The sequence below is a fragment of the Gopherus evgoodei genome, unplaced genomic scaffold (genome assembly GCF_007399415.2).
Source record: "Gopherus evgoodei ecotype Sinaloan lineage unplaced genomic scaffold, rGopEvg1_v1.p scaffold_66_arrow_ctg1, whole genome shotgun sequence".
Taxonomy (NCBI): domain Eukaryota; kingdom Metazoa; phylum Chordata; order Testudines; family Testudinidae; genus Gopherus; species Gopherus evgoodei.
Genome location: NW_022060087.1, coordinates 540,619 through 553,459, shown reverse-complemented (window position 1 = coordinate 553,459; position 12,841 = coordinate 540,619). Strand labels below are relative to the sequence as shown.

At 54.2% G+C, this 12,841-nt stretch overlaps 1 protein-coding gene across 1 annotated transcript; it reads left to right on the top strand.

The window, feature by feature from the left end:
- Positions 1 to 4,766: 4,766 nt before the first annotated feature.
- LOC115643670 (microtubule-associated proteins 1A/1B light chain 3C-like) lies at positions 4,767 to 8,660 on the top strand. Its single transcript, XM_030547683.1, has 4 exons — positions 4,767 to 4,824; positions 4,934 to 4,989; positions 5,568 to 5,674; positions 8,465 to 8,660. The coding sequence occupies exons 1-4, from the start codon at positions 4,767 to 4,769 to the stop codon at positions 8,658 to 8,660; spliced, it is 417 nt and encodes a 138-aa protein (XP_030403543.1).
- Positions 8,661 to 12,841: the final 4,181 nt, after the last annotated feature.

Here is a 12,841-nt window from a genome sequence, read left to right as displayed (position 1 = left end):
TGCGTCCAGCGGCACTTGCCAGTAGCCTTTGGTAAGAGCCATAGTGGTGAGGTACCGAGCACCTCCCAGCTTGTCTAGGAGCTCGTCAGGCCTGGGCATAGGTAGGCATCAGATGCGGTGATGGCATTGAGCTTTTGATAGTCCACACAGAACCGGATTGACCCATCCTTCTTGGGGACCAGCACCACTGGCGAGGCCCAAGGGCTGGAAGACGGCTGGATCACCCCCAAAGCCAGCATGTCCCTGACCTCTCTTTCAAGATCCTGGGCAGTTTTCCCAGTGACCCGAAAAGGGGAGCATCTTATAGGGGGATGTGACCCGGTCTCCACCCGGTGGACAGTCAAATTAGTGCGTCCAGGCTGGTTGGAAAACAGCTGTCGGTACAGATGCAGCACCCCCCTGATCTCAGCGTGCTGGCCCGGGGTCAGTTGATCAGAGAGGGGAATCGCCTCCAGGGAGGAACCCGCTTTTGTCCCAGGGAATAGATCCACTAAGGGGTCATCTCCCTGCCCCTCCCAATGTCCACACACGGCCAACACCACATTCCCCCTGTCATAGTATGGTTTCATCATGTTCACATGGTACACCCGACGGTGATGTGCCCGGTTTGACAGCTCCACCACATAGTTTACCTCATTCAGTTGCTTGATAACCTTGAAGGGCCCTTCCCAGGCGGCCTGGAGTTTGTTTCTCCTCATGGGGATGAAAACCATCACCTGATCTCCGGTGGCGAAGGCACGGGCCCGTGCCGTGCGGTCATACCAGACCTTCTGCCTCCTCTGGGCTCGGGCCAGATTCTCCCTGGCCAGGCCCATGAGCTCGGCCAGTCTTTCCCGGAAGGTCAGGACATACTCCACCACTGACTCCCCCTCGGGAGCGGCCTTCCCCTCCCATTCGTCCCTCATCAGGTCTAGGGTCCCCCTCACCCGCCTTCCATACAACAGTTCGAAAGGTGAAAACCCAGTAGATTCCTGGGGTACCTCCCTGTACGCAAACAGCAGGTGAGGTAAGTACTTGTCCCAATCCTGCGGGTGCTGGTTAATAAATGTTTTTAGCATCATCTTCAGCGTCCCGTTGAACCTTTCCACCAGCTCGTTGGACTGGGGGTGATACGCTGAGGCCCAGTTGTGCTGGACCCCACATTTCTGCCATAAGGACCGGAGCAGGGCCAACATGAAGTTGGACCCCATTTCCATTAAGACCTCCTTGGGGAACCCCACCCGGCTGAAAATTGTCAGCAGCGCATCTGCCACTGTGTCTGCTGCGATAGAGGACAAGGCCACCGCCTCGGGGTAGCGAGTGGCAAAATTCACCACCACCAGGATGTATTTCTTCCTTGACCGGGTCGTCTTGCTGAGGGGTCCCACTATGTCCATGGCTACTTTCTGGAAAGGTTCTTCTATGATGGGTAAAGGCCTCAAAGCCGCTTTCCCCTTGTCCCGGGCCTTCCCCACCCTCTGGCAGGGGTCACAGGATTGGCAGTACTGTCGGACATGGGTAAAGACCCCAGGCCAGTAAAAGTTCTGTAGCAGCCTCTGCCTGGTGCACCGGATTCCCTGGTGCCCTGCAAGAGGGATGTCATGGGCCAGGTACAGCAGCTTGTGACGAAACTTCTGGGGAACCACCAGCTGCTTCCTGATCCCTCATGACTCTACTTCCCCTGGGGGAGCCCATTCTCGGTACAGGAACCCCTTCTCCCACAGGAACCTCTCCTTGCAACCTCTCCTCATGGTCTGTACCGCACTAAGGTCAGCCCGGTCCCTGTGCTTCCGCAAGGAGGGATCTTTCTGCAGCTCGGCCTGGAACTCAGCAGCTGGGACAGGGATGGGGACCGGCTCTCTCTTGCTGGCTGGGTCTGAGGCCGCAGCCTCTCTGAACCGTGCCCCTGGGCGTTCCCCGCTCCCTGGGTTAGGGTCCTGCACCTCGGGTTGAGTACTTTCCCCATTGTCGGGGTGCAGTGCCCTTTGCCGACTCTGACTACGAGTCACGACCAGGGCACTCTGGGTGTTACTAGGCCAGTCCTCGAGGTCCCCTCCCATTAACATGTCAGTGGGCAAATATCGGTGTACCCCCACATTCTTGGGGCCCTCCTTGGCCCCCCATTTCAGGTGTACCCTTGCCACGGGCACCTTGAATGGGGTCCCGCCCATGCCCATCAGGGTCAGGTAGGTGTCGGGCACCATCCGATCTGAGGCCACCACCTCAGGCCGGGCCAGCGTCACCTCTGCGCCCGTGTCCCAGTACCCAGTGACCTTCCTCCCATCTACCTCCAGGGAAACAATGCACTCTTTCCGGAGGGGCAGCCCCGCGCCCACCCGGTAAACCAAAAGCCCGGAGCCTGGAGCATCCACAGGTGGTATGTTGCCAGCCCCCCTTTCCTGGGAATGTAGCCCCTCCTCCGATTGGGTTTTTACCCAGTCCACCCTCTGCGGGTTGGGTCTGCTTGGTCTGTCCCTGAGCTTGGGGCACTGGGCCCGTATGTGACCTCGTTGGCCACAGCAATAGCAGCCCATATCTCGTGGGTTCCCTTGAGTGGGTCGGAGGGACCTGCCGCTGGATGTTCCCCTTTTGGGGGGTTCTCCATAGGCCCCCTTTGGGAAGTCCCATGATGACTCTCTCTCTGCGTTGAGGCAGGCCTGCTCCTTCGAGACTCCTCCCTGCCATCCCCTGCCCGACTGTCCACAAATTGGTCGGCCAGCTGGCCTGCATGCTTTGGGTTCTCCGGCTTCTGGTCCATCAACCACAGCCTCAGGTCGGACGGGCACTGCTCGTACAGGTGCTCCAGTATGAATAGGTATCTATGTCCTCCCCCTCCTTACGCCGGGGCAGCAAGTGCTTATCAAAGCTCTTTGTAGGCTTGGGTCCCCCCTCACTCACTGCAGCCGGGGCCTCACTGCTCCTCAGCCGGGCCAGCTCCAGCTCATGTTTACGCTGTTTCTCCTTCTCCTCCCGCTCATGTTTACGCTGTTTCGCGTTCTCCTCCAGCTCTTGCCTCTTTAACTCGAGCTCCTCCCGTCTCAGCTCCCTTTCATATTCCAGCTGCATCTGCTCCACGGATGCTGAGCGTCGTCGGGAGGATCCCCTGCTGGGGGGTGAGCTTCGCCGGGACGATCCCCTGCTGGGGGGTGAGCTTCGCCGGGAGGATCCCCTGCTGGCCGGGGGGGTCACGGTGCCCTCGGTATACACTGGGCTCCTCCCCACCCTTCCCCTAGGCACAGGAAGGGGGGGTCTCGGGAAGCCCTCGTCCGCCGGCTGACCACTCCCAGCGGGGACAGACACTGGTGCCTGCGCTGCATCTGCCCGGCTGCTTCCCTCAGAGACCGGCTCCATTCATTCATGCGGTCTCCCTGCTCCAGCTGGGCAATCAGCTGGTCCTTGCTGAGCCTCCCTGAGCGCAGCCCCCTCTGGTTGCACAGCTCCAGCAGGTCACACTTGCGCCGCTTGGCATACATCTTCCTGCTGGCCACTACAGGCCGGGGTGCTCGCCGCTCCCCACGGTTTCCAGGGGGGCCCCTAGTGCACCAGCCCTTCGTGAGGTCACCACCTCTCTGCCAGGGTCGAGCTGCAGACTCCTCCGCCCCTGGGACTGCTCGCTGCAATCCCCCGGGGGACCCTGTTACTGCAAAGTCCTTCTCACTGGGCACACACTCCCAGGGGTTAATCACCCCTTCGTTTTACTGCTCCCCAGTCACTTACTGCAGGAAGCGCCGTCCACAGGGTGCAGTATATCCCACCTCTGCCACCAGTTGTCACGGAGTGTGGGGGAGTCCAGCCCTACACCCCTCTTCCTGGGACCCACAGTGACTCTCAGCCAGCCAGTAAAACAGAAGGTTTATTGGACAACAGGAACACAGGTTACAGCAGAGCTTGCAGGCACAGTCAGGACCCCTCCACCGAGTCCTTCTGGGCTTTCAGGGTGCTTGGATCCTAGCTAGGATCCCCTGAATTCCGCCCACACAGCCCCAAGCCCAAACTCAAACTGCTTCCCTCCTGCCGCTCCCTTCCTTTGTCCCCCTTCCCGGGCAAAGGTGTTGACCTTTCCCCTCCCTTACCTAGCTCAGGTTACAGGCCCTGGCATCGTCCATCCCTTGAAGTCCTCCCCTGCTCTCCCACTCCCCACACAGACAGTCCCTACTGCATCACATGCCTGCACACGGTGCCCTGGGGCTCCTCATAGACAGTCATGGGTTGGGGACTCCTGCTCTGGTGGGGGTCACCTGCTACAGATCTGTCGCTGCTCCTCACTCCTCCTATGAGCCGTGACACTGCCTGAGCCCTTGCGATCCACAGTCACACCTGGCACCGCTCTGCTGGAACGTTGCTGGCCCCAGGGGCCTTTTAATTCCGCAGCCAAAGCCTGATCAAAACTCCCATCATGTTTTTTATGCCAGAAAAGACAAACTACGTTCAATAGTCACACGTCCCCCCCCAGCCTCTTGCTCCCACCCAGCCTCGCCGCCACCTTCCTGCCTTTCGCTGCTAACCCACGGGGTGCCCTTAACATGCCATAGAAAGCAAATGCCCCCACCCCCGAGCTGTGTGGGGCCCTAAGCAATTGCGTAGTCTGCTTCTGCCTAGCGCCAGCTCCGGGACCCTGGATGGAGGCTTACAGGGAGCCAGTGGCCTCGGGGCTGGCTCCGCCCCCACCTCAGCATGTGGGCGGGTGGGGCTATATCAGGGGCCCAGGTAGCTTCTACTCTCCTCACCAGTTACAGGGATCTGCAGGGCGAGTCCTGAGGGTGGTGGGAACCTTCCTCCTCCAGAAGATGCTGCGCTGCCAAAGCAATAGCCACAGTTGCTCTTTCAAGCAGAGGAAGAGCCTGGGTAAATGTAGGGGTAATGGGGGAGAAATGCGATGGGGGGGGGGGGAAGAGAGCTGGGGTGGAGGCCCAGGCAGGGCCCCATACATAAGTGTCTGTTTCTCTTGTTGCAGCCAGCAGGATGCGGGAAGCAGCTGAAATCCGGGCAAAGTACACCACCAAGATCCCGGTAAAGTTCCTCTCACTGTCCTGGGGGAGTTTAACTCTTCTTGATCTTCACTAACAGAGCTCACGGCCCACAGCTATGGGTGGTTCTCCCCTCCCCTCCTGCCCCCACACAAACATACCCTGGTATCTGCACGCCACGCACTGTCGCCTCAGGCCAGCACAGGAGACATGGGCCCTGAAATTGAGTGGATGAAGTGACTGACATTCAGTGAAACCTGCAGATGAAGTACAAATTCTGCACTATGAAGGCAGTGTGGCTGCTCTCATGAGTTTGCTGTGTGTTGTGTGATAGCTTTCCTCATGGGGAAACTGTGCTTGTTTAAACTTCTAAGCCTGGTGGCTTGGAGAAGCCTGAAAACAAGACCTTTACAGGCTCAAACCATCCAGCAAATAAAACCTTCAACCTTCCTTTATAAATACCAGGGCCTGAGTTGGCTGCTGAGGCTTGGCAATGGTGCAAATGAGACCCTCAGAAGAGGCGTTTCCAGTCTCAGGTGGCCCTGAGCCTCCAGGACAAGTAAAGCTCCTCTGCAAACACCCTAGGTCCTGCTCTGACTTGTCTCTCGTCTCTGGCTCCAGGTGGTGGTGGAGCGTTACCGGAAGGAGAAGCAGCTGCCTCTGTTGGATAGGACCAAATTTCTGGTTTCCCAGAACTCGTTCATGTCTCAGTTTGTGATCACCCTGCGGTAAGGAATGAGCGCCCGGGGGAGGGTTTGCTCTTTCATGTGATCCAGATCTGGGAAAGGACAAGTCACATCTCTTCCCTCACACCCTCTTTAAAATATAAAGGGCTTGTTCACATTGGAAAAGCTGCATCAATCTAACTAAATAGGTTTGTCTGAACTGGTTGCATCAATGCAAATCCCTAATGCAGAAGCATTTGCACCCTTAAACCTGACTAGCTTAATTTGGGAACCAGGGTGATAGTAGGATTGATTGGCCTGGAGTCTCCCAGAATCAGCATCCATCTCCTGGTACTACTGAAGGTAAACCAGGAGACCTGAATAGGCTAGTTTAAGGAAATGACCTTGTCCTGTTGGGGGTGGGGAGAGGGGGAATCTCCCAGAACAGCTTCAGTCAGAGTTGGCAACCACAGGTGAGTGAGGCTCGAACTCTAAGTGCATCTGCATTCAGGGTTTGCACTGGTGAATCCAGACAAGCTTTACAAGCCACCAGAGCAATTGGTGTAACAGACACAGCCCCTCTTCCCCTGACAGGGAGGGGCTGCTGCTGTTTGCTGGGAGGGGAGGCTGAGAACGGCCTCCTTGCTGAGGCCTGCAGTGGTGCACTTGCTGCTTGGCTTTTCTGCTGCTTTATTATTGGAATGATCTGTTTGAAGTTGCAAGCAGGCCCAGGTGAATGATCTGTCTGAAGTTGCAAGCAGGCCCAGGTGAATGATCTGTTTGAAGTTGCAAGCAGGCACAGGTGAATAGGTGATTAGAGACAGGCAATTAGCAGTGATGCAAACAAGCTGTAGCTGCTGCTAACAGTGGTTAGTGATGTCGGAGAGGCTCAGAGTGCTAATTAGCAGCATTACACCTGATCAAAGAAACCCCCTCTAACAGAGACCAGACCTACCTAACTTGCCAGGCTTAACAAGACAGACAGCCCTCCCGGATCCCAGCCCTGCATGCTCCTCTGAGAGTCCGAATAACTTTTTTCCAAGCTGGCTTAGTACAGATGTCTTGGGGTTGCAGTAATCAGTGAGATGAGATGGAACAACAAAAGGTGAAGGGGGGGGGAGGATAATGGAAAACCGCAGCCCATCACCACCACCACCCCACCCCCGCCCACCTACAGGCCGGGGCAGCAGCTCACTGTGCTACTCCGTGTGTTTGGGGCTGGCATTTTTCCTTTCCTGCTCAAAGTGGCACCACTGAGGCTGTCAAGAGGCAGAATGTTTCCCTGGCCTGTGCGCAGTACAAGACAGCGGTGTGGTGCTGTGATGCTGCAGGGTTCTTGCTGTGCTGCTGTGGCAGACAGCCAGCACACAAGCTGCACCCTGGCTTCGATGCCCAGCTGCTCTGTGCAGCGTCACTCTGACACTCTCCTGGTGTTCCCCCTGCCCCCAAATCTGCCCTGTAGCATCCACCAGCCCCTGCGCTCTACTCTTAAACACATTACTGAGTAGCAGCCGTGTTAGTCTGTATCGGCAAAAAGAACAGGAGTCCTTGTGGCACCTTAGAGACTAACACATTTATGCTCAAATACATTTGTTAGTCTCTAAGGTGCCACAAGGACTCCTGTTCTTTGAAGAGACAGTACTGCAGTTCATGGACTTAGCTGGGGTTAACACACGCTCTGCTTTCATCAAAGGACTGAATTGGTTTATAGCAAGAGTAAAACCAGTCCATTAATCCCCATCCTTCTTGTTTAAGTGATGCCAAGGATATGGAATAACAGTGGCAAGTGCTTGGCTCCTTTGGTCCCTTCCTGTGAAGGAGGCCAAATGGCCTTTCCTCTCCATTCCTAAAGGTCCCTGACCCTGCTCCAGGAGCCAGGAAGTTCTCCTGGGGACCCAGCTTGCCATTCCCACCAGGGAACTGACACCACACTAATTCCTGAGCTTCCTCCCCCATGATGCTACTCCGAGGCCGTCTGCCCCATTCGCTAGGTTGATGCTTTTGTTTACCTGGGATATAAAGGTACCTTCCTTGTCTCTGCCTTGTGACCAGGCAGGTCCAACAAGCAAATACACATTCCATTGCCTAGGCAGACTGGGCTTGGCATGTCTTGCCAGAGAGACTGAGAGCAATTCTAGCACTGTACATAGCTGGTCTCAAAAGTCATTGGGCGGTGTTCACTGTTAGTATGTGGCACTGCACCAAACACAACGGTGTCAGGTCTGACACATTATGATAAAAGCTGCAGATGCAGACTAGTGAACTACCACTGGGCCTCTGTGTCAGTAGAACCTTGTTAACCACAAACACTCCAGTAGGATTAACCAACACAAACAACACATATGCAAGCCAACCCTACAATAACCAGCGCAGCATGTGTGCAAGGCAGTGGTGAATAGCTCTTTGAAAGATGCTCTGTGCAGACTCTGAGAACACACAGAGGAAGGGCAGAGCAGGGGTTATGGGTGCTAGCCTGGGACTTGAGATAGCTGCGGGGGGGTGTCAACTCCCTGCTCTGCCACTGACTTCCCTGGATGGCCTTGGGTGCATCACTTAGCCTCAGCTCCCTGTCTCATGGAGATGACTCTTCTTCCCCCACATGCATTCAGTGTTGAGGCTTGGTGACTGGGGAGAGCCAGAGACGTTGCATAGTGATTGAAGCAGTTAAAGGCTTTCATTCACCTGTTCCATCTTGTACTCGGATGCCAAGGTCTCTTGGGCAGGGTCCATCCTGTCTGTACAGCAGCTGATGACATCAGTAACGCCTGATGCCAAATGCTGCAATTCATGCTTCTTGGAACCATGGGGAGTCTCCTTATCTGACAGCCTCTGAAAATCTCCTTAAACCCCCAGAACTCGCATGTCCCTGACGGCGACCCAGGCCTTCTACTTGCTAGTCAACAACAAGAACCTGCCGAGCATGAGCATGACCATGGGGGAGGTGTACCGCGACCACAAGGATGAGGATGGCTTTCTCTATGTAACCTATGCTTCCCAGGAGACGTTCGGTTGCTGCCGCTTGCATGGCCCTGCAGTGACTCAGTCATGAACCTGCCTGTTGCCAGCTGGCCTGTTGTTGGTTTATCTTGTGATGCAAACAACTGCAGGGGCTGAAAACTTTCTTAACCTGCATTTTTAATTAAACTGCTGTGTGGAGACAGAGGAGGAGAGCATGAAAGTCCAGGAGCTGCTAGCAGGATCACTCTCCTGCAACAGCGTTGGGGACTTCTCTCTGAAGATGCCTGTTAGAAGAATAACTTGTGACTAAAGCTATGAAATATTTTTAATGTCAGAACTACATCCTATTACTCTGATCCGCTGCAAGGTTATTCTCTTAACAGGCCTATTCCTCTCCCTTTTTAAAGGATTTCACTGCTGGATGTTCTGGTTAGCAGCACTGGAAACTTAAGTTTAGTTTTAGCAAGTCTGCTCCTGTACCAGGGATTGGTGTACCAGGGTTCCATGGCTGGGACTTTTAAGCTTCACATCTATTATCTGTAACATCTCTTGTTTTTAAGTTTGAATCCTTGGAATAAAGCAATTGAAACGTGATTTACTCTGATCATTTAATGGGGCTTGTCCCAAAGATGGAGGCAGGGCTGGGTCAATAATCTAGTAGCCCATTAGGGTCCTACTGTGCTAGGGGCCGTGATGTGCCTAGTCGGCCTGCAATCTGGGCAAGTGGCATCATCGGGCAAAGGGTGAGAGGGGGAAACAAGCACAGAGAGAAAGGGACTTACCCAAGGTCACACACAGGTCAGTGACAGAGCTGAGAACAGAGCCCTAGGCCTGGGGTCTACCAGCTGGACTGTGCTGCCTGCCCACAATGTAACTGTCACCTCTGTGGGCACCATGCACTGGTTCTCCGTGTGAGGGGGCATAAAACATTACTGGATCAGAGCAGCATCCGCTGCCTGCTCTGCACTAGCCTCTGGCTGCATGAGAGGCAGGATGAGGGAGAACTAAGCCCCCTGCCCTCAGTGTGTTGCATGCCCAGCTGCTAACTGGCAGTGCCCTGTAGCTGCATGAGAAGAGACACGGCTGGTGCCCATCTTTGCAGAGGGGTGGGGAGCAGGGGGAGTTGGTGCCTAGCATGCAAAGGTGAAATGGTGCAAAGGTGTCAAGGGGAGACAGGGAGCTGGAGAATCTTTCTCTTCCCATAGAGGTTCAGGGAAACTCGCCAGAGCTAAGGTGGAAGATGAGACCTGAACACAGGCCAGCACATGTCCTGCCTCTGCCAGGCTCCAACAAGTGCATGTAACTGACTTTGCAGCACAGACTGGCCACACTAAATCTTAGGGTTGTGTTATGAGTCGGATATAAATGTTTCCTGAGCTGACAGCAATAGTGTGACATGCCTCTTCAGTATTTAAGGTTTCCATTGCAATAAAGCCCTTTGGCTAAATAGTCCATGTACTTCAATGTTAAAAAGATTCATAAATATCACTCCAGCAAATGCACCTGTAGTGTAAGCTGTTAAAGCAGGAGCAGGGAGAGTCTATCTCCAGTGTGAAATGCAGGGAAAAGTTAAGTGTGGCTTTCCTGCTCAAGGAGAGAAGTCCATGGCCAATGAGGCGGAGAGTTTCTCAGTACAGTCAGTCACTGAGATAGTGGCAGGAGGGGAAAAAATAGCGGTGCAGATGGAGGGATCCCAGCAGTTCCATGTCCCCTGGGCAGAGTGTAGCTGCAGTGTTGCAGAAGCCTGATTGCTACCACGAGCCTCTGAACAGGCTCTGGAAGGACACTGAGTTTGAGCAGGAAGGACTGGGGCAGCTTCCCCAGAGATGATGTGGGTCCTTGCTCACTTGCTGTCTCTCTTTTCATGTTCAGCCACAAGTGCCTGGGCTCCACGCAGAAGTCACGGGGTGGGAGTCTCTGACCTGCTCTAATGCAGGAGGTCAGCATTGCACAGGTGCTGCTGGTCTTTATAAAATCCCACCGTCTCAGGAGCTGTGGAGACAACAGTCCAGAGGTCTGAGTGATGGCAGCTCTAGAAATAGGTGAGACAGGAAGAGACCTATTGTGTTGACTAGTTCCATTCTGCTTTCAAGGCTAGAGACTATTCAGCCAGTGACAGGTGTGGAAGGGTCCCAAGGAACCTGGCACCTCTGCGTCCAGTCCCAGTTTGCAGAAACGTTCCATGTGGAGTAGATCCTCTCTCCTAATAAAAGACAGAATTGCACAGCCTAGTCCAAATTCCCTTAGGCCACAGAACCCCGCACCTGGCTAGAGCCACTGCAGGGCAAAATGGTTCAGCCAAAGCTCGGTTTTGGCCACAAAATGCAGATTCAGATCGACCAAGACATTTTGCAAATTTGTATTGCATCTGCTGATTTGTCTTGGTTTAAAAAAAATAAAATCCATGTTTCACTTTGACATTTTCTAAGGAAACATTTGGATTATTTGATCTCAAATGATTAATTGTCATCCTGACAATGACTAATTGTAATTCAATTTTATTTTAAAATTGAGTTAAATTTCATGTCACGGACTCACAATCGTGCCCACTCGTGGCTCCGTGTGGTCTGTGGGGGGTGCCCCTTTCAGTGCGACAGCCCTTCTCGGGGGGCCACTTTCTCTCGGGGTCAGGCTCCTCCACCTCCTGGAGCCGCACCTCTCTGAGCCTTAGCAAGTCTGTCTCTGCCATGGGCCCCCCCAGGGAGTCCCCTTGCTCTGGGCGCCCCGGGCCTCCTCACCCCCAAAGGGGATAATGCACCCCCCCCCCGCCCTGATCTCTAGCCCAGAGCAACTCTCAGCCAGCATAAAACAGGAGGGTTTATTGAGAGTTGAACCCAGGAACCCAGGAAACTCTCCGGCCTCAAGCCTGGCCTCCCTCAGCCCAGCACATCCCAGTCCCCCTGCAGCCAGGGGGGCTCTGCCTGCTCCCCTTCTCCAGCCCAGAGCCCCCCTGCTTCCCAGCTGGGCCTCTGACATCCCCGGACCCAAGCCCTGCTTCTGTCCATTGTCTTCTCTCCAGGGAAACAGGCAGGCCTGGGTCTCTCCTGCTCTCAGCCCTCCTCTGGCCCCCTCTGGCTGATACTGGCTGGTCAGGTCACCGGGGTCCTCTCCCCGCAGCCCATTGTCCACCCACTGGCCAGAACCGGCTGCAACTCCTGAGCTGAGTCACCAGGTCACCAATCACTGGGGTCTCCATCCTCCATGCTCTCAGCAGGGGTCCCGAGTTCCCTCTCCAGTCCTGTGTACCAACAAACTCCCTCTCCCCTCCCCTTGTTAAACCAGTAACACCCAGGGACACTGAGTCCCATTCCCTCTGCATCCAGCCCACTGGAAAACCAAAGAAACCCCCCCTTCGTCACAGTTCAAAAATGAAAACCCCATTTCCCTCCCCCCAAGCGATTGTCAATGTTTCGGTTGGGTCAGGGACCCAGAATAAAAGTTAGTTGCTCAGCTCTAGTTATTGCTGAATGTGGAGAGCTCCTTGCAGCTCGGCTGCTAAATCACCATGCAAGTCACAAGTGTGATGGGTTGGATCACAGAAACCCCCTGGAGCTGCCAACTGATGTGCCAAGACTACTTCTGCCCCTGCTTTCCCTGCCTGCCTGGGACTCCAGCACCCTGTCTTGCTGAGCCAGACGCACCAGTCTGCTCCAACACAGAGCCAGGGTCTGAACCACGTGCCCCAAAGCTGCAGACTTAACTGAAAGCAGCTTACAAAAGTGTTCCTGCCTTTGACACTCAGATGCCCAACTCCCAATGGGGTCTAAACCCCAAATAAATCCGTTTTACTCTGTATAAAGCTTATCTAGCTAATACAAGGCAAAGTCATAAATTGTTCACCCTCTATAACACTGATAGAGAGATATACACAGCTGTTTGCTCCCGCCCCCCACCCCCAGGTATTAATATATACTCTGGGTTAATTACTAAGTAAAAAGTGATGTTATTAAATACAGAGAGCAGGAGTTAAGTGGTTCCAAGTAACAGCAGACAGAACAAAGTGAATTACCAAGTAAAATAAAACATACAAGTCTGAGTCTAATACACCAAGAAAACTGAATACAGATAAAATCTCACCCACAGAGAAGTTCCAGCAAGCTTCCTTTTACAGAGTAGTCTCCTTCTAGTCTGGGTCCAGCTATCACTCACACCCCCTGTGGTCACTCCTTTCTTCCAGTTTCTTTCAAGTCTCCTGGGGAGGGGAGAGGCTTTCTCTTTAGCCAGCTGAAGACAAAATGGAGGCATCTCCCATGGGCTTAAATAGACTTTCTC